This window comes from Papio anubis, chromosome 3, assembly GCF_008728515.1.
Source record: "Papio anubis isolate 15944 chromosome 3, Panubis1.0, whole genome shotgun sequence".
Taxonomy (NCBI): Eukaryota; Metazoa; Chordata; class Mammalia; order Primates; family Cercopithecidae; genus Papio; species Papio anubis.
The window spans coordinates 160,906,668-160,928,491 of NC_044978.1; the positions used below are offsets into that span (position 1 = coordinate 160,906,668).

Genomic DNA, 21,824 nt, shown 5'->3' on the forward strand with positions numbered 1-21,824 from the left:
GAGTTTCATCATGTGTGGGCTGAGTCACTCAAACTCCCCAACCTCAGGTGATCTGCCTCTGCCTCCCCAGAGTGCTGGAAATTTTGAGCATGAGAGACACTATGTCCGTACCTATTATTTTAAGCAAGAGTGTTTTTATCCTGGAGTAGATGAGAACCTAAAGGAACACTTCCGATGGAAAGGGAGGTTGTATTACAGAATGGTAACCTCTGGCTGGTCGGATTCCTGCCCTGCCACTTTCTATCTCTGTAACCTTGGAACTCTCTGAGCCTCAGTTTTCCTATCTGTAAAATGGGGATAATAAACAGTTCCTTCAGAGCAGTACCGTGAGGACTAAATGAGATGTGATTGCTTAGCACATCATCAGCTCTCAGTGAGAAGCTGTGATGATGATATAGTTCACATTCTGCGTTTTATCCTAATTGCCACATGGTGACAACCTCAGCAGGACCAATCCCGGGGCTCCGGGCCTTCACCTGCAGCCCTTCCCATTAGAAGCCCTGGGGCGGAGATCTCAGGTATGTGCACTTTAGGGCGCCCTCTGGGGGTGTCTCCATTGTGGGCGCCTTGCTCTGTGAATGCCGAGTGCCTGCCAGCTCTTCTTCTGCCCCCTCAGTGGGAGGCCCTCACGTTTGTTTCCTCAGCTGTAGCCTAGAACCACCTGGCAGAATCACGATGTTTGTGCAGATGCCTGCTGGGATTCCCCTGGGCCCGTCAGCCCCATCTACTTAGTTGGGATCCTGGGGAGTGGAGGGAGGCCCTGGAATGCAGGCATTTTAGAAACACCTTCCTACTTGACTCTGATGCAGCCTAAAACTTGAGAACCTGCAGGCCAGGGACAGACCTGGTTGGACTTAGGATTGCTAAGGCTCCCATGATCCCACTCCCAGCCAGGCTTGGCAGGCAGAGGACATCCATGGGCTTGTGGCAGCAGACCCTTCCGCAGGAAGTGCCTGACAGCTCATCTTCAACAGGATGGGTGTAGGACAAGGGGACTTAAGGACATGCTCTCTAAGTTTTTCCTCTAGTGATCAACTTCTTGTCACCTCTGGGATGGGATTTCTGGTGGGCTCTCTTTGGGGAAATAATGGCTATGGCGATTTCTTGGTACTGTCCCAAAACAGCTCTGCACCAAATGAAAACCAAAAGGACCTGTGTCACCATACATGATAGCTGCTCAGAGGCCACTTACCCTAGAACTGGCACATATGACATATTCCAAAACTTTTTCTTGTTTTGAGACAGGGTTTCACTCTGTTACCCAAGCTGGAGTGCAGTGGCATGATCATAACTCACTATAGCCTCAACATCCTGGGCTCAAGCAATCCTCCCACCTCAGCCTCCCGAGTAGCTGGGACCACAGGCGTGCACCACCACACCCAGCTGATTTTTAAATTTTTTTGTAGAGATGGGGTCTTCCTGTGTTGCCCAGGCTGGTCTTCAACTCCTAGGCTCAAGCAGTCCTCCTGCCTTGGCCTTCCAAAGTGCTGGATTAAAACTATTTTGAAATAATTACAGATTCACAGAAAGTTGCAAAGGCTACAGAGTCCCCTGTGTATCCTCACCCCAGCTTCCTCATTTTCCATATCTACAGTGCAAAATCGAAACTGGGGAAGTAATGCTGATCTAATACGGTTAACTGGACTCCAAGACCTTATTCAGATTTTACCATTTTTTACAGGCGCTCCTGTGTTTGTGTAATCTATACAATTTTAACCTACGTTTTAATAGCCCTGTCTGTCTGGCTTATTCTGCGTTTGTGCGGTGCTTTAAATGAAAAGATATCTAGAAGATGAAAGCAAATTCCCTTTCTGCATGTGTGCACATAGCGGGGAGGGTGGGATGGGTAGTTAAATGTCTGAAAGCAGTCAAGTCAATCATTTTGATGATCAGTGTGCCTCCCTCTTCCAGGCAGAGCCCCATGCAGGCATCTGTCTGGAATACCTTCCACAGGGCTACCTAATTTGTTAAGGGGAAGAGAGCATGGGGCACACACAGCCACAGTTTGCTGTACCTCTGACTTTGGCAGGGATTAATGATTCCATTTCATATTTGACACATCATGTATTTCTCACTGAAGAATGACTGAATTGCAAGCTGGAAGTTTCCAAATGAAATCATTTAACGAACTGGCTCAGTTCTTAGGGTGCCTGAATATGCCCTTAAAATGTGAAACGTCTTTTCCTTCTTTTGTTGTTTCTTCTCATATTCACAAGGCTTAGGAACAGCACAGTGGGGTTTTTCTCCTCACCTGCTTCCGAGCATTACCTCAGGAGTGAGAATTAAACCATAATGCAGAGAAAACCCTTTCCCAAGAGTTAAAGTCACTGAAAATGGTGGGGAGCTCCATGCACCCTCAAAATAAGCTCTGATCACAAGGCTGTGATTTGTTTACTGAAAAAGGGGCACACATTCTTCCTTCTCCAAAAGACGGATCACAAGAGCGTCTGCAGAGGCCCCATGGAAAACATCCATGACCTTTGTTCCAGATCTGGGCTGTGGGGATGGAAGGGGGCCAGGCCTCTGGTTTGTTTTTAGCAGGGGCTTCTTGATGAACAAGAATCAAGTCAGAACAAGATGGCATTAGCGAGGCTCCGAGCTGAGCCACAGGGGGCCCGTCATGTATGGTCCCTGTCTCAGCCAGCACTGATGTGGGGTTTCAGGGAAGGCTTTCTGTGTCAAGTGCCTGGTGTCCTACGATGGCCCTGCCTCTGAACTGAAGTACTCCCTGACTTGCTTTCATTTTCCTTTTCATGTATAAAAAGAGTCAAAGTCCCTGTGCCCTGGTATTCTGGAAGTGTGCTTGGAGGGCCTCCACCACCGGCTTTGCCGAGGCTCCCGAGGCGAGGGCTGCGTGTGTCCAGACATGGCTTTCAGCAGCTTATCCCCTTTGCCAGGCCAGACCCAGCCAGGCCATGAGGCTGATTTTTGGTGGAGATGCAGCAGACGTTTACCCACCCCTGCGGGGAAAACCTAACCCGGATGAGAAGTCAGTAGCCATTGGGAACATGTGTGTGCCACGACTCAGCCCCGTGCCCCCGGTGCACCTGTTGCTGCTGCATCCTGGGTGTGGGGGGCATACGTAGCCATAGGCAGACTGTGAATCTACCTAGTGTGGCTTATTTCCTTGAGAGAAGGGAGTGGGCATTTCTGTTGTCCCTCCCAAATCACATGTGTGCCTGACTCACGCTGGAGTCACGGAAAGAAAGGAATCAGCCATGCAGGCTGGTGACTTGGGCCCCAGACCTGGGGACCCACCTGGACTTCTCTTCCTGTCATACTCTATTTTGAGAGTCACCTAGTGCTGACTGTATGTGTCACATATTCAGTCCCTTCTTGCATTTCTCACCACATGGAGTGCCATCGTCCTGGTCTAAGCCGTCATCCTCCTGTCTGGACTCCTGGCACTGCCTGCATGTGGCCCCCCAGTTTTGCCCATCATACCCTCTTGATCCCCCACCAGCAGCCAGTGAAAGCTGATCACATCACTCCCTGATTAAACCCCCCAGTTCCTCCCATTGCCCACTGATCCCAGTTAAGATCAACTCATGCCCCTTACTCTGTGGGACTCTGTCCCTGTCCCCTTGCAGCCTCGTGTCCCACCATGCACACCCTTCCTGACTGCTTCCAGCAACAGGAGGCCTCCTTGCGTCTCCTGGAGCATACGGAGTTCATTCTTACTTTGGGACATGTGTGTGACTGCTCCCTCCACCTAAGATGCTCTTCTCCCAGATCACCACATGGCCACTTCCTTACCTCACTCACCCCTCTGCTCCAATGCCATCTCCTCAAGATGGCTCCCCCAGCAACCTTATCTAAGACAGCAGGCCCACCCCCACCGCCCTGCCTGTCATTGTCCACCTTCATTTTCCTTCCTAGCCTGATCACCACTGGATGGTTTCAGTGAATATCTTTAGTTGCCTATGTGCCTATTGCCTGGTCCACACTGGAGCACAAGCTCCACGAGGCCGGGGGACTTGTTTGCTTTGTTCTGATGTGAGCATAGAGCCCTGCACTCATGACTATTTGTTGATTGAATGAATGCTCTTAGCCAAGGGGGAAGGACAGTTTGTGAACGTCACACACTGATACCCTTGCAGGGCTGTGTTGTCACAAGAGGGAGTGTGTGGGGCTGGGGGTGGCTGTGCTCCTTCCCTAGGGCCACTGCACACACTCCACAGCTTCCCAGACAAACCCACCGGGGCTGTGCTAGTTAAGTCTGCAGGCTTCTCCTGTTCAGGGATTCTCCTTTGCAGCCACAGGTAAGCTCAGCTTCCCCTTTGTGGTTTAAGTCTTTGATTCCCCACCCCTATGTCTTTGCTAAAGCAGTTTCTTTCCCCTAGAATAGCTCCTGTTCTGCCCCGACTCCCCCAGCCCACGAAGCAACACCTCCCCCCACTGCCACTTTCCATGCCTGCTTGGCAAAATCATGCCCCTATTTCAACAACTGGCTCAAATTTCTAACACTTTTCTAGCTCCCACCCCGAAGTTTTGTTGAGTTTTTTTTAAATTTCCACAACCAGAAATTAACTTCCTAACTGCTGGCCATTAGAATGCTCTATTGGTACTGCTCCTATGACATGTATCATGATTCATTCAGTTAAACAAAGATTGAGCACCTATTATGGATCAATTTCTTTACTGAGTGTGAAGGCTCAAAGAAGAGGACAAAGCTACTCTCTTTAACGTGGCTACCAATAGTTACAGTCACTTACTGCTACAGAGCATTTGCTATGTGCCAGGCACTGTCAAAGTGCTTTATGTGGTTTACCTGGTTATCTAATTTTTTTTCTTTTTTTTTTTTTTGAGACAGGGTCTTGCTCTGTCATCCAGGCTGGAGTGCAGTGGCGCGATCTCAGCTCACTGCAACCTCTGCCTCCCGGGTTCATGCGATTCTCTTGCCTCAACCTCCTGAGTAGTTGGTGTTACAGATGTGTGCCACCATGCCCAGCTAATTTTTGTATTTTCAGTAGAGACAGTGTTTCGCTGTGTTGGCCAGACTGGTCTCAAACTCCTGTGCTCAAGTGATCTGCCTGCATCGGCCCCCAAAGTGCTGGGATTACAAAGTGCTGGGTGAACTACAGCATCTGGCCCATTGTTATTTAATTTAATTTGCCCAATATTCCACTGGGATATTTACCAAGGGGAAAACAGAAAACTGACTCAGAGAGATAGAGTAGCTTGTCTAAGTTTGCACAGCTATTAATGAAGATGCTGGAGTTTGAACCTGGGTAGTTTGGTTCCCAAATCCCACACTTAATTCATTAGGCTAAACTATCAGGTGATGTCATGAAGCTATGTATTTATTTTAAGTCATTCATTCACTGAAGAACAGTTCCTGAGCAACCTGTATGTGTTAAGCACTTTGTGTGGCTTCTTCACAGAGGAGGTGACATTTTGACAGAGACTTGAAGGATGAGTAGAGTTTTCATGGCTCATAAAGGAGGGGCCGGGCGCAGTGGCTCACGCCTATAATCCCAGCACTTTGGGAGGCTGAGGCAGGCAGATGACTTGAGGCCAGGAGTTAGAGACCAGCATAGTGAAATTCCATCTTTACTAAAAATACAAAAAATTAGCCAGGCGTGGTGGCGTGCATCTGTGGTCCCAGCTACTCGGGGGGCTGAGGTGGGAGAATTGCTTGAATTCGGGAGGTGGAGGCTGCAGTGAGCCAAAACGGTGCCACCGCTCTCCAGCCTGGGCAACAGAGCAAGACTCTGTCTCAAAAAAAAAAAGAAAAAAAAAAGAAGAGAAAAAAAAAAAGCAATGAAGGGAAGGCCATTCAGCTTTCAGGCAGAGGGGAAGGCATAAGCTATGGCACACAAAGAAGAAAATTCCTGATGGAGAAATGGTGACAAACCTTCGTTCTTTGACAGGAAAGATGGCAATAAGGCTTCATCTCACAGGCTAGCTTGTGTTGATTGGGGGTGGCTGCCTAGAACATGGTGTTGAGTAGGATTCTGAGGATGAGCCTGCACTTACTGAGAAAGAGTACCATGTCCATCAGTTACTGTCTGCCATGGAGTGGAAATGTGGACTAGCAGCATACTTGCTGTAGTTTATTTTCCAAGACACAATCTCAGGTGTGAGATGGACAATTCAAGAAGTAAGACTAGATAAGCAGGTTAGGAACCCTCTTGAAAGGTTCTTAAGTGCCCTAATGTCTAGCTTTATGAACATTTCTCTGATCTTCCCTCTTAAATAAGAAACTCTGGGGCAACATGGTAGTTTTTTTCTTCTCCACTCTCTTTTCCTTTCACTAAAAATGCATTCTCATCTTCAGATCCAATGGACTGGAAGTATGATTTTTTTTTATAACAAAATTTCATTACAACAAAATGATTGAAAGTTAAGTCAAGTGTTGGAACCAGCCTTGACTTGTCTTTGTGGAAAAAATGGTTTATACAGCAGGACTATTCAAGTCAATGTCATGATAGTACTTTTAGTAGTTATAAACTATATATTTGGCATTTAAAAAAAAAGACCTAATTCCTTTTTTTCCAGTTAATCATGGTAGTCTGAATTTTTCAGTAATAACACTAATTAATGCCTAGCATCTGCATTCCCCTTTATGATTTTCAAAACACTTCTTTTCATGCACATTGTCTCATTTAATCCTCATAATAGTTCAGTGGGAAAAATAGTGTTATTCTGAACCTTTCTTTAACAAAGAGGAAAACCGAGGCTCAGGGAGTTTGTTTAACTGGAGTCCAGACTTCCTGATTCTTTTGACTTTGCTATGCCGCCTCTCTGAAATATGCTAATACAGTCCTAACCCAGGTTCTAAATTAGAAAGAATACTTTTTTTAAAGTTGAATTTTTATCGATGTGAATCATCCTGTTTTCTTCACCCACTGGACTTTGTGTCTTTGAAGCGGATTGGGCAGCCTCGGAGGCCGAGGGTGGGGAGGCCTTGGGATGTAGCTGGCTCCTTCTATCTGCCTGCCCGGAAGTGCTCAGAGCTTTTGTTCTCTTCTTTCATAGACAAAAAAGTAATACGTGTACACGGTAACAATAAAAAAAAAAATTTAAATAGTGTGAAACGGTTTAGGGAAACTAGTAAGTTTCCACACCCCTCCCCCTTGAATCTTCTGGTCCTTTTCCCAGAAGTAAATTCATTAGCAACAGTTTCTTGTGTCTCCTTCTAGAAATGTTCTCTGCACATACAAGCGTTAAGTTGTGTCCCATTCTCTTCCTGCACAAATGAGAGGATTCTAGAAACGGACCTGCGCTCATTAACAATACAGTAGATTTTTCTGTACCAGGACATGCTGCCGACCTCATTCTTTTCAGCAGCTCCTTAGCATTGCATCACCTGACAGACCGTAATTTATTTAACCCGTCTTTTGCTGATGGTCATGCTGTTGCTTTTAGCCACAAGGCTTCACTGAACACCCTTGTACATGTATCTTTGTGCACATTTATAAGCATGTTTGGAGGATAAATTACTAGGAGTAGAACTGGTTTTATTCTTAAGATTCCTGTCATCAAATGTTCCACAGACTTCCTCAGGAACCTGCCTCACTGCCTGGTGTCCTTTCTGGAGGAAGTTCTGACCTAAATCATATCTGCTAGAAAATTGAGTTTTTATTCTCAGGCTTTGGCTTTAAAGAAAATTAAACACCTTATTGGCCACTGGCTTTTGAATGTCTTGTGTTTGGAAAGCGTTACTGAGCTGCCTGTGCTTTGGCTTTATTTCTCCAGGTTGAGAAGTCTTTGCTTCTTTCCCCGCAGATTCTGCTTACAGACTGGTAGTCATTGCGATTCCTTGCATTGAGACCATCTTCAGCTTCTCCAAGGGTGGGCTGATGATCTCAGTGGCTTCATTGCTGTGTGTTTGAAGCACCTCTGGAGTGGGGTTTTGTTGCATGGAAGTGTTACCTTTTCCCGAGCAAGGAATCCGTATCAGGGTTCTGATCACTCAGCTAAATTAGGGAATGGGCTACATAGTCGTCCCTTAACCTCACCTGACCTGGGGATGAGATTTAAAATATTAACAATCAGTGAGGGTGGGGGGCCTCGGTGAACCCCAGTGGGTGCTAGCCTTAGTGCTGAAGCTGGCTCCAGAGGCTGCTGCTGGGCCAGGCTCTAACTTGAAGAAGGGGCCAGGGTGGGTGGTGGGTCCTTGGAGGTTCCAGGTGACATCAAGTATCAAACCACAATAGAAATATTTCAGTGTTTGAGCAACCAGTATATCCGCACAGGGGCACACCTACTGAATATCAGCCGAGGTTCTCTCTGGGAGGACTTTTGAGAAGAAAAGCCCATTGGTTTGCAGTGGGAAAGCCAGGTTTGAGTCATATCAGGGCTTCTTACCAGCTATGAAATCTTCAATAAGACACTCAGTACTTTTCATGTCTCCAAATGAAGGGGTTTGCACCATATAATATCTGTTGCCTCTTCTTGCTCTAAAATTTGAGGCAATAATACAAGCAAAATAGTAAAGTGTTCCTAACATCAACTGTTTTCCTGGCATTCTACATTTATGTCTTAATTATGTCTTTTTTTGTTTGTTTGTTTAACCTCAGCTCTTCATGCAAAATAAGCTAAAGAAATGAATTTGGGGAAAGGATTTGAAAGAAGAAAGGTCATTATTTGGCTTACACAGTGTGATGCACATTATAGAACTGTGAACAGTACTAGGAGGAAGAGAGACAGGTTCAAATCCTTACCTGGCCACACCTATATTCATTCATTCATCAAATATTTATGGGGTCTTTATCAAGTACTGCACACTGTTCTAGGCTCTGGGAATGGAATAGTGAATAAGTAAGGCCCCTGCTTTAATGAGTACATTCTAGAGGCAAGCAGTAAACTTCTTTGGACCTAAGTTTTCCTACCTGTTAATTATTTAGTGGTGGATGGCACTGGTACTGTTTCTCCGCATTCCACTGCCCATGACAAGACATCACTAGTCAATTATAGCATTGCATCAGCCATAATCAGTTATTAGACAATAGACCTATATGTTATCCTGGGATAAATAACATATCCTTTATGTTATTCAGATGAATTTTAAAGTTTTCTCCGGCTCCAAAATTCATTCTTGTTCATTACTTCTAATTGTAATTGAAAGACAGTATCATACTGAGGGCAAACTGCCTAGGACCCCAAATTATACATGTAGTGAAGCTACAGATTTGAAAGAAAACTACCATTACTTTGGTTTTGTTGGGTACAAATAGTATGTGTTCTTGTAAAATTATTTTAGATCTTTGGGTCTGAGCTTTTTCCTTCATAATCTGTTGCGGCCAGTTCTCCCATTTGACCTGCTTTATTTTGGTCTTTGGACAAGGGAGAGCTCATTGTCATTCACTTTTAACTCTTTCCACTTGAGAAACCTCCTTTATGAAGCTTCTTTATATTGGAGTCAGGTTGGGCAGAACTGAATCCCATTTGTTTTGACAAATGTTTCCACTGCACACTAGATCACTCAACAGCCATCACCAGCAGAAGGCTTCCTAGGGGTCTAACGTGGCCATCTGGTCTCTTCTGCTCCACTCAACATAGTGGAAGCCAAACCAAAGTTGAGCTGATGTCAACTTCCTTGGTGAATTTTTCCTTCAGATTCCAAAGAAAACCTTTGCGGTACTTCCACTTCTCACCCCTCTCACCACCCCCATAACAGACCAGCAAGTCCAGTTGGCCCAAATTGAGCTCATTTTGAAAAACAAAGGTTTTAAGTGCTTCTGTTGAAACTGATAACTCCACTCTTTTGGATTTCCAAATGCATCTCTACCTGTAACAAACCATGTAGATTTCTGACTACTGGGGAGAAATTGGCTTATTTAATCCTATTAAATATATACACAAGGGCCTGAGATTCTAAAAACTGATCTTGCGATTTCCAAATTGTTGTAAACCAGAGGTACCTCTCTATATAATAAAACTTTTTATTTCCTTTGGGAAATGAGAGCTGCGATGTCCAGCATCCTAGGCTGAAGCCTCCAAAATTTGTGCCAATATTGGTATTTGGTGAATTGCCCGTAAATCAACTCAGATTCTCTCTCCAAGAAACGCAGGAAAATAGACTGTTTCCACCATTTAATCATGAATGTCTAAACTAAGGAGCATTTTAAGCAGAAGAAAAGTATCCCTTTTTTTTTTTTTTTTTTTTGAGACGGAGTCTTGCTCTGTCGTCCAGTTTGGAATGCAGTGGTGCCGTCTCAGCTCACGACAACCTCTGCCTTCCGGCTTCAAGCAATTCTCTTGCCTCAGCCTCCCGAGTAGCTGGGATTACAGGCACACACTCCCATGGTCTGCTAATTTTTTTTGTATTTTTAGTAGAGATAGGGTTTCACCATGTTGACCAGACTGGTCTCGAATTCCTGACCTCAAGTGATCCACCCACCTTGGCCTCCCAAAGTGCTGAAATTACAGGTGTGAGGCACCATGCCCCGCCAAGAAAAGTATTCTTATACCTAGGTTGAGTTAAGTGGATTCTCTTTTCTTCAGTTGGGGAGAATATGGAAAACCAAAAATTCATACTTAGCCTTGTTGAAAGCGGTAGGTATTAAATATAGATGAAATAACTCAGTTCTCCCTTTAAGATTTGTTATGAACATCCCTATGGTTTTTGGGTTATAAAGAAGAATTCTTTTGTGTTTGTGAAATAAAATGGAAGACCTTCTAATGTTAAGGTATCTGGTTAGTAATTTTTATGTAGGGTAGTATGTTGAATTTACTGCAAAAAGTTTGCACAGAAGAAAAAAACCCTGCAATTTTAAGAGTATGGATTCTGAAACCAAAGAGCTTGAGTTTGAATGCCAGCTCCATCTCTTATTTAACCCTCTCCGATGCTCAGTTTTTAATCTGTTAAATGGGGATAATAAAAGAACCTATTTCATAGTTTGTTGTGAAATGAAGTGAGATTATCCCTGAATCGTGCTTAGCATATTGCCGGTGTACACTAAATATTAGTTACTATTTTGGCAACCACGCCTCTGTTTTCTCATCTGTAGACTGGGGATAATAATGAAAATTAAATGAACAAATTTATGTAGCATGTTTACAGAAATGTCAGGACCACAGTGAGAACTACGAAAGTGTTAACTTACTGCTATAACACAAATTCAGATGCTTTTCTTAGCATTCGGAGGGCAGGATGTGAAATGGTTATGAACACAGAAGCCTGAGTTCAGAACCTGAATTGTGGTTCTATCACTTATTAACTTTGTGAACTTAGCCTCGGGCTTTTCGTCTGCAGAATGGAACTAATAATAGAATCTACTTCACGGAGTTGTTATGAACAGTAATTGACATGGTCTCTGTAAAGTGCTTAGCATGGTGCTTGGCGTATATTCAACAGATGTTTGCTGGTATTTTTAGGGTATCTCACTTAAATGTTTGATTGGAGCTCAGCAGAGGCTTTCAGGATGAATGCGATTTGGGAAGGAATGTTTTTCTGGATATAATTGAAAGGGAGCCGTTTTGCTGTTTGCAGATGTGGTTGCCCTGCTTGGCTTTCCTTATGCCTCCAGTGGAGAAAACACAGGCATTGTCAAGAAGTTCCCGAGGTTTCAAAACCGAGAGCTGGAGGCCACTCGACGCCAGCGGATGGATTACCCAGTGTAAGGATGGGTAGTAGAAGGGAGCTGGTTGGGAGGTGCTTGTTTTATTTGAGGACCAGGGCAGGCTAGTGGAAGAACTCCTTAGGAGGACACACCATGGTAAGGTGTTTTGCAAAAATGTTGAGATCTCCATGGCTTAGACAGAATTGGTGGACCTGAAAACCTCAAATGAGTCTTGAATTATCCTTGCATTTAACAATCCTCAATTTGCCTTAGCCTCCTTCCATGACATGAGTAGACAGCAAGGTGTTGAAGCCTGAGGCCCTGCAAGGTCTCAGGTGCAGCCAGCCAAAGCCAGCACAGATTGCAGCCTTGGCTTTGCCTTTCTGTCTTGGAAGATTGGACGAGCTGTTTGAAATCTCACAACTTCTGATCTCCTCCATTGATTTCAGCAAGACCCAGATATATGTTTTGTTTTGTTTTTTTTTTTTTCCTGCTGCTGAATCAAAGATGCTGAAAATGGTTCCTGGTTCACCTCAGACCAGATGGATTTAGCAGAGTGATTTAATTCTTCCCATGCTGCTGGCTGTAGAAAGATCTTGAGTCACTTTACCGAGCGTATGTTCTTGCTAAGCTTCCTTGTAATAACTTACCTTCATGAGCTGGCTCAGCTGGGTGGGGTCAGGAGGGAGCTGTGTGGCACCATCTGTTTGCATATCATACCACTGATTTTGAGGCCAGATTATAAAGACCAGAAAGGAATTCTTTGTGTGTATCTGCAAAGAACCTGGGGTCACTGTCACTTTAACCCAAACTGTAAATTGGTTACTGGGGTAAATGAAGAGAAATCAATGCATTCATTTTGACCTCGATCCATGTTTCACATACAAAATGCAATCATTCCCACTTCCTCGTCTTTGAACTACTGGTCAGTAGCACTGTGTGCGGTATCAAGGGATGTTCAGCAAGTCTTTTCTGACTGATTGATGGATCACATATCTTGGCTAAATGTGTCCTAGTTAAGTTGGCTACTGTTATTTTATCCTCACTCCACAAGTCACAGATGTACAATATTTTTTTTGACTAAAATAGCCCCAGTCCAGGAATGGGATAATTAGATTAATTGTTCTGTATTGGCCAGCCAGGACCGTGATACTGAATAATGTAATCTGAGCATGAAAATAGCATATATGTGTCCCTGTTATCTCGTAGTGATGCCATTTGTAGATGATTACATTTTTCTACCTTATGGCTTTTATCCGTGAAAGGAACAAAATTGCTTAAAAGGCTCTAATTATGTTTTTTCTTTTAATCATAGAAATTAAAATAGCTTCTTATCAAATCACCTCTTATTAAAATCCAGATTTTTAAAATCTATGTCTGACTTTGTAAGCCTTAATCAAGAATTCAAATAGGAGGCATGTGAGATTCTCAAAGAGGCACAGAAACAGAGTTTTTGGTGCAAGGTAGAAAGTCTGCTAGTTCTGTACAATGAAGCCTAACTCCTCTCTTTTGCAGTTACTATAACTACCTCCTTTGTTTCAAAAATCAAGCTTTGCAAGCTGATCTCCCATGATGAACGCGAAGGCAAATTCATCCCTTCATTGGAAAGAAAGCAATTTACTTGGTCATTGTTAACCATAATTACCTGTTCTTGGATGATATCAATCTGCAGAATTTTTTCCCCCCTCACTCTTATAGGTTTACTGTTTCATTGTGGCTTTATTTACTCCATTATTGCAAGGCCAACCTCTGTGGGATTCTGTACTTTGTTGACTCTAATGAGATGTACGGCACACCTTCTGTATTTCTTACGGAAGAGGGTGAGTATAAAACAGAACCTTTAAAATGATATTGTAATTTTTTGAAGCTCTGCCTAGTGACAGATATGTCTGTCTAGAATAAGGAAGATACTGTCAACGTGGCAGCCCAGCAAGAGCAATGGCTTCCAAATGTGGGCTGCAAATTTAACTGATTTTCCCGGAAGCTTAAACCCAATGTCTTATTTACAAAGAAATGCATTTATAAATGAGCGTTTGGGTTTTGCTTTGATTTGGGGGAGTCTTGTAGTTTCTTAGGACAGTTGTTGAAAAGGCCTAGCTACTTCATTCACTCTTAGATATTTTTTGGTTATTTTCATATGCTCGAATTTTCCTTTTAGGCTACTTGCATATTCAGATGCATCTTGTCAAAGGGGAAGACCTTGCTGTAAAAACTAAATTCATTGTACCTTTGAAGGAGTGGTTTCGACTGGATATCTCTTTCAACGGAGGCCAGGTATCTGTATGCATGCTTCATCACACGCCATACGAGCATTTTCGCTTAAAGTTAAGCATTGCCATAAAGCCGGGGAGCAACAAAATCTGCAAAAGCAAATTTGTGGTAAATGATAGACTCTTTACAACTACACACTTGCTAAATCAAACTTTTATAGATGGAAGTTTAAATCATAAGAATCCCATCCCATTTAATTAACTTTTAGAGTGCTGCTTTTGACTGTAGGGTGAATGAATAAAGCATACAGGCAGTTCTATAGCCTTAGTGATCTGAGCAATTCAGTCCTTTTCTCCTGGGGAGATAGGCTTTGTGAAGATAAATGTTAAAACAATAATTGGCCGTGTTTATATAGTGTGATTTTTTTTTAGATCTACAACATTTTTTTTAAGGAAATGGATTGGTTAGTTCAGCCAAGAAATGATTTGACTGCTTTTGGCAAGTGAAGCAATTGCTTATGTTTGGCATTAAACAGATCATAATAACCAACACACATAAGTGATAATTCAGGTGGGATGCAGTGTCTTTATCTACTTTTTAGTATAAAGCATTGTACGTAACTGCTTCAAACTCTCATAACGTGAATTTTATGGATGATGGCAAATCTCTTGTTCTAATTGAAGACAGTTCTATTTCTCAATATACGCAGTGCCGGTTTGCCACCTTTTTCTGGTTGCTTTGTTTTCTCATCAGCTTTTCCTATCGATCTGTGATTTTCCTGTAACAAAAGTGGAAGAGGCATTTTGTTTGTCTTGTGGATGAGATGATGCACAGTCTTCCCTTGGTGTTTATGTTGATCACATTTCCTTTTTTTTCTGTAAGAGAAAAGAAATCAGGTCAGTCCTTGCTGCTTTCCTGAGAAGAGTCTGTAAAATGTGAGCTGGGATTCTTGGTATGTGTGTTTGTTTACTTACAAATGTTCGGTGACATAGCGGTGGTCCACATTTTAGCTTCCTAGCTATGTGAGAATTATGGTGGCCATAATAGCCTGGTTGCTGCTTTCTCCTATGGAGAAGGTCAGCTCAGTGCCGTTGTCCCTGAGACAAGTATCAAATCATCAGAGCAGATTCACCGATCATATTTTGCACCTGCTGTATGCAAGGCACTATGCTCGAGTTGCTCGTAGACTATTTATGGAAGTAACATTAAGGAGGTAAAGGACTGTTATAAAGTGAGCTTAATTGCCAGATGATAGCTGGTTGCGGTGGCTCACGCCTGTAATCCCAGCACTTTGGGAGGCCGATGTGGGTGGGTCACCTGACGTCAGGAGACCAGCCTGGCCAACATGGTGAAATCCTGTCTCTAGTAAAAATACAAAAAGTAACTGGGCGTGGTGTGCATGCCTATAATCCCACCTACTCGGGAGGCTGAGGTAGGAGACTTGTTTGAACCCGGGAGGCGGAGGTTGCAGTGAGCCGAGATGGCGCCAGTGCACTCCAGCCTGGGTAACAGAGTGAGACTCTGTCTCGATAATAATAATAATAATTTAAAAATAATTAATTGCCAGATGATTTGTATTGATTCCTAGAAGGGAGATGACAGTTTATGCTGGGATGCTTAGGGAAGGTGTCACGAGAAGATTTCTCTGTTTGGACAGGATTTAGATGGAGAAGGGAGAAGAGGGTATTTCAGCATTTTATTGGAGGTTAGCAGACAAACCAGTTTGACTACAGTAGAAATTTGTAGACTATAGAAAGCTAATAGAAGGGAAAAAAATATGTCTTTATGAGTAGAATGTGGAGAATCTTGGATATCAGGGAATTTAGACATCAACTTGCAAGGCACCATAGAAGATTTTTGAGCAGAAGATTAAAAGTAGTCCTTTAATGAAGGAGATAAATTTAGTGGTGGAGTACATAGTTGAGTAAAGCAGGAGAGAAAGACCAGATAAGTGGGGGCAAAAAATTTTTTTTGGTGTGTGTAGACTTTAACCCATTTGTCCTTCTTCTTTCTATTCTATCTGGTCTAATATACATAGGTCCCAAACAACACATAATGCTTCCCACCCAAAATCCACCTCTGTGGTAGGACTACCATAGTCTGCCTTGACTGAATGTATAAATGACTTAAACGGTTGGTTTAGGCCAACAAGTGGCGTGAGTCATTTTCTTTTCTGTACCAACATGTTGTATGCCTGAACTGGGTTGGTTTCTGGTGGGTTAGTTTGTCTCTCATATACCAAGTGTTGTAGCCATGTCTTTGAGACGCACCCTAGCACTTACTCTGTGGTGGCACTAGCAGAGTGTAAGTGGCCCCTTGAGTCCAGAGGCTTATGTTGGAGTCCAAGACATGAGAAGAGCCCATATGAGACAGCTAACAGCATTCATGACAAAAAATAGTGTCCCTGTTAAAATGAGAATGATGATTCCAAGTGCTTAGGGAAAGGGAGGTGGGAACAGCAGTGCGTGAAGAACATACAACACCAATGTTGTTTTCCCCCTAAGGCTCTCACGGAATCAGAGCAAGATTTTAAACACTCCTTGTAGTATCATACATATTTCCTTGTCTTTCTACACAACGAGCTTTTAAGGACAAATACATCAAATGAGCCTTTGGCTTGGAGTTTGGAAGTATCAGAAACTTGGTGGAAACTGCATTGTAGATATTTTTAACCACATCAAGTCACATTTGGGGAAGTTAAATGTATGAAATCTTAAAATATGCACAGGGCTAGTAAACTGTTAATTTTATTTTTGCAGAAACTCATCAGGTAAAAGACTCTCCAACGCATATTATGAGTAATTTACACCAAGGACTGTATAGGTAATGTAGGGTGATGAGGCATAACTGATTCTTGTGTATCTCTCCCATCATAGATAGTAGTAACCACTAGCATTGGACAGGATTTGAAAAGCTACCACAATCAGACCATTAGGTAAGTGCCATTTTTCTTTTTATTCAACATTTGCCTGCATGCGGGTTAAGGAATCTTCATACTTTAGCCCTCAGCCCTGACGTTATTCCGCATCTCCTCACTCAGCTTTTCCAAGCATGGATTATTCTCTGCCCTGTAGCTAGTCTTTGTACTTTTTTTCCTACCATGCACAAACTCTTTCTGTTTCCCCCACAACCTTTTTTTCTAAGCAAGAAAAACTAGTCCTCTCTCCAGATCTCATTGTAAATTCTTCCTTTCATGGCACTTTATAATTCTTTTTCTTTGAAAATTATCTTCTATGAAGGATTCTGAAAAATAAATCAAAGTATTAATGTTGCTTATTGAGAATGGTTGGTAACTTTGGCCTCACATAAGACATAAAAGCAGACAGTCTTCATATTTATGTTTATAATCTGGATTTGAAATGTATGCAACTATTGATATTGGTGTCACTTTTCATCTTTATATAACCATTCTCTACAAGAGTTACAGAAGCTAAGAATTGAGTTTCTTGCCTGTGTTTCATAATTTTTTAATTTACTTCCACATCCACATATGTGGATTTTATAGTGTCAGAACCATGGGGCAACCTTCATTAGGAATTCAGGATACCTTGCCATAAGTAGATAATATATGTATATAGGTGGTGCCTGACCCAATGATGATTTGATTTGCAATTTTTTGACTTTACGATGGGTTTATCGGGGTAATAAATGCATTTCGTACTAATGATACTTTCAACTTACAATGAGTTTATTAGGATGTAACCCCATTGTATGTCGAAGAACATCTGAAATTGAAGGCTTAAGAGCAAGTGTAGGCCAGGGGTGTTGGCTCATGCCTGTAATCCCAGCACCTTGGGAGGCCAAGGCAGGTAGATTACTTGAGGCTACGAGTTTGAGACCAGCTTGGGCAACAGGGCGAAACTCTGTCTCTACTAAAAATACAAAAATTAGCTGAGCATGGTGGCACATGCCTGTAACCCCAGCTACTCGGGGGGCTGAGGCACAAGAATGGCTTGAACCTGGGAAGCAGAGGTTGCAGTGAGCCGAGATGGCGCCACTGCATTCCAGCCTGGAGACAGAGCAAGACTCCGTCTTAAAATAAAAAATAAGCATAAAGCTCAGAAATAAAAATTACCAATTTTGAATGTATAATTTTAAAAAATGTATCAGGACTTTTAGGCACTTTGTCTGGGATGAGGAGTGGTTTATTCCTCGAGTCTGTTATTTCACCGCAGCAGACAGAATGCTGCCTCTCCACACAGGCTGGGGATATGCAGGGTCCCGCACAACCCAGATTCTCTTGGATTCTGATTATTAAAGAAAGGGAAGCAAAGAGGGGCAGAGACAGAAATAGAGGGCCATATATGCTACTAAAAAAAAAAAAAAAAAAAAAAAACTCCTGGCCTGGCCGGGCATTTTACAGGTGGTTCACACCTGTAATCCCAGCACTTCGGGAGGCCGAGGTGGGTGAATCACATGAGGCAAGGAGTTCAAGATCAGCCTGGCCAACATAGTGAAATTCCCATCTCTACTAAAAATTTAAAAAGTAGCCGGTCATGGTGGTGTGCACCTGTCATGGTGGTGTGCACCTGCAATCCCAGCTACTTAAGGCTAAGGCACGAGAATTGTTTGAACCTGAGAGGTAGAAGTTGCAGTGAGCCAAGATCCCACCATGGCACTCCAGCCTAGGTGACAGAGTGATACTCTATCTTAACAAAAAAAAAAAGAAAAGATAAGAAAAGAAATGCAGAATCTTGGACTTTGCTCCAGAGTTTCTAAATCAGAATCTGCATTAAAAAACTAAAAAAAAATTAAAACAAAAATTCCTGTTTTCATTTAAGTCCGACTGATTTCTTTTAGGTCCTGGGCGCATAGAACAATTCTTATTTTCATGGCTGGATTAAAGGATTAGAGTTTCATAGAAAGGCTAAAGAAGTGTTATTAGCCTGCAAAGAGAGGGTGCGGGTGGCTTAAGGGCTACATTGAAACACAGCGGCTGAGGCCTAGGGAGAGAGCACGTGTCTTCAAGAGCACCGAGGTAGATTCGGATCAGCCAGAAGGCGTTCAACACATAGGAGTGTTGTTATATAACTGGTGGCAGGGGGATCTGCTCCGAAAAGTTCAAGGACAGCGAAGCCTGGGAGCTGTCTTTGGAGAAACAGATGCCCTGAGTCTGCTTTGGAGATCAGATCTCCATGTTCTGTGAAGTGGGCTCTGGCCAGAAATTAAAGGTTTGGTTTCAGGACATGAAGTCTAAAATAAGAGCTTCCCCTCTCTCCCCTGAAACCTACGTCCAGGTCCAGGACATTTTCGACAACTGGTTGAATTTCATAGGTCCCTTTTCGTTTCCTTTCCTTTTCAATCCTAGAGATCTAGAGGCTTATATGAGTGAATGGGAGACAGAGTGGCCACAGAATGATCCAGGGCTGGGTCTGGGGTGAGGCAAGTGAGCCTAAAACTTAAGGAGGTGCCAGAAAGCTCAGGGATTGCATTCGTTTATGGGCTGCCAGAACCAAGTGTCAAAACAAAGTGGCTTAAACAACAACAATGTATTATCTCAGTTTTAGAGGGCGGAGGTCCAGGATCGTAGGGCTGGCAGGGCCGTGCTCCCTGTGAAGGTGCGAGGGACAGATTTGCTCCTGGTCTCTCCTGGCTTCTGGTAGCTCCTTGGCTCATGGCAGCACAATTTCAGTCTTCACATGGCATCCTCCCCATGGGTGCGTCTGTGTCCAAATTTCCCTTTTTTATAAAGATGTCAGTCATATCGGGTTAGGGGCTCACCCTACTCCAGTGTCATCTCAATTTAACTACTTACGTCTGCGATGACCCTATTTCCAAATAAGGTCACAATCTGAGGTGCTGGAGATTTGGACTTTGACATATGAATTTGGTGGGAGGAGGGGGCACACAATTTAACTCAACTGTAATCATGATAAATAACATATTAATATGATATTTTTAAAAATCAAAATGAATGCAGATAATCTATGATGAACAAAATATTAAAATTTTGAGTAAAGACATAATAAACATAGACATAGAAGAATCAAGGGATCAAGACTGATTTTGGGGTACACACCAACTCTACATCCCAATTGAAGCATTGAAGCAATTTCTTAGTAAAACTGGCAGTAGTCCGGCCTGGCACAGTGGCTCACGCCTGTAATCCCAGCACTTTGGGAGGCTGAGGCAGGCAGATCACTTAAGTCCAGGAGTTTGAGACCAGGCTGGGCAACATGGTGAAACCCCGACTCTACTAAAAATACAAAAATTAGCCAGGCGTGGTGGTGGGCTAATCCCAGCTACTCGGGAGGCTGAGGTGAAGGTTGTAGAGAGCCAAGATTGTGCCACTGCACTCCAGCCTGGGCAACAGAGTGAGACCCTGCCACAAAACAAACAAAACAACAACAAAACAAAACAAAAAACCCAAAACAAACCAAAAAAGCTAGTGGTACTCAGACCCAGGAGTGCCCCTCCCCACCACCCCAGCTGCCCTGCCTGTACTCCTGAGACCTCCCCATTCAGAGAAATAAGCAGAGGTAAAGCTAGGCCCAGAGGGAGCTGTCCAGAGTCCCCCGAGGGTTCCTGTGGTCAAGCATTTGGAATCTCATTCCTGCCAGGAACCCCATTTTCAGAGTGGGCCAAGCCAGTGAACTAAACATCAGATATTTCCAGTTTACTGGTTATAGGTGTTCCCAAGCAAGGCTCTTACCCCTCCTTTTTATTTGTTCCTGTAATGTAAACATAATGATGGTTGTCCTACAAAGATAGTGTGAGAAGATCGGGAATTAAGTGCTTGGGATGGCAGTGCAACGCATAAATGAAAGGCTGCCAATAATACTCCATGACAGGTGACAGCTTCAGGCCTCTATAGTGTTAAATTCATTCACTCATTCAACACCTGTTCACTGAACACCTGTCACATGCCAGACACAGCACTCAACTCTGGGAATAAAATGATGAACACAAAGAATACAGACCCTGCCTTCATGGAGCTAAAATATCAAGCTGGTGAGACAAACAGAAAACAAATTCACAAATAAATTTAAATTTACAAGTTGCGGTGAGCGCTAGGAAGGAAACGGGTAAGGTAGCTTGAGGAGAACAAGTGGGTCAGAATTTAGACCAGGCCTGCCAGGCGTGGTGGCTCATGCCTGTAATCCTAGCACTTTGGGAGGCCGAAGCAGGCGGATCACGAGGTCAAGAGATGGAGACCATCTGGCCAACATGGTGAAACCCCGTCTCTACTAAAAATACAAACATTAGCTGGGTGTGGTGGTGCACACCTGTAGTCCAGGCTACTCGGGAGGCTGAGGCAGGAGAATCGCTTGAACCCAGGAGGCAGAGGTTGCAGTAGCCGAGATTGCGCCACTGCACTCCAGCCTGGCAACAGAGCAAGACTCTGTCTCCAAAAAAAAAAAAAAAAAAAAAAAAAATTTAGACCAGGCCCTGAAGAAGTAACATGTAAGATGATGTAAGATGATGGTTACTCTATGGGGCATGGGGGCAGCCAATCTGAAGCTCTAAGTTCTCCTACCACAGAAACGTCAAGCTGGAGCTATTTCCTAATTCTGAGCGAGGCCTGTTTCACTACGTCGGTGATTCTTTCAGGCTACTGGTGCTCTGCGGTAATAAACCAGGGCACTCTCCTACGTCCAGATAAGAGTAAAGATAGTTTGCCAGCATGTCTCAGGTTTTCAAAAGGGGCTGACTTGGGCTTTGGAAGAGTCTAGCTCAGCTTTTATGTCAGTGAAATTGATGACCATCAAACAGTGCACAGTACAAGGAATCTCTTGCAATCTTTGTGCAGACACTGAAAATTCTGCAGGAGAAAAATGCGAAGACATCAATGTACACGAAGACCAAGTTGGACAGATACCCTACTGCTTGACAATAATGACAATTTTAAAATTATGGTTTAGTGCCCTAGGGACCAAGTAATTTGTTTTTTGTTGAAAAACTCAGTTAATGTAAGGATCCATTAAAACAGATAACTCCCTTAAACATTTTTTTCAATTAAAACATATTTATGTATATATTCATTTACCAATCTATCTAGATAGGGCCTTCTTTTGAGTACAAATATAGAGATTAGAGTTTCCTGTGGGCTTTTTTCACACTTGTAAACAACACCCAATTTCTGTTTCTTCCAAATGAAAACAA

General features: G+C 43.2%; 1 protein-coding gene across 1 annotated transcript in view; it reads left to right on the plus strand.

Moving 5' to 3' along the window:
• SEL1L3 (SEL1L family member 3) overlaps positions 1 to 21,824 on the plus strand; it is a 116,398-nt gene that overhangs the window by 16,744 nt on the left and 77,830 nt on the right. Inside the window, 4 exon segments of the mRNA XM_031664828.1 lie at positions 11,441 to 11,567; positions 13,209 to 13,330; positions 13,669 to 13,784; positions 16,598 to 16,656. Of these exon segments, the coding sequence (XP_031520688.1) occupies positions 11,441 to 11,567; positions 13,209 to 13,330; positions 13,669 to 13,784; positions 16,598 to 16,656 (424 nt within the window).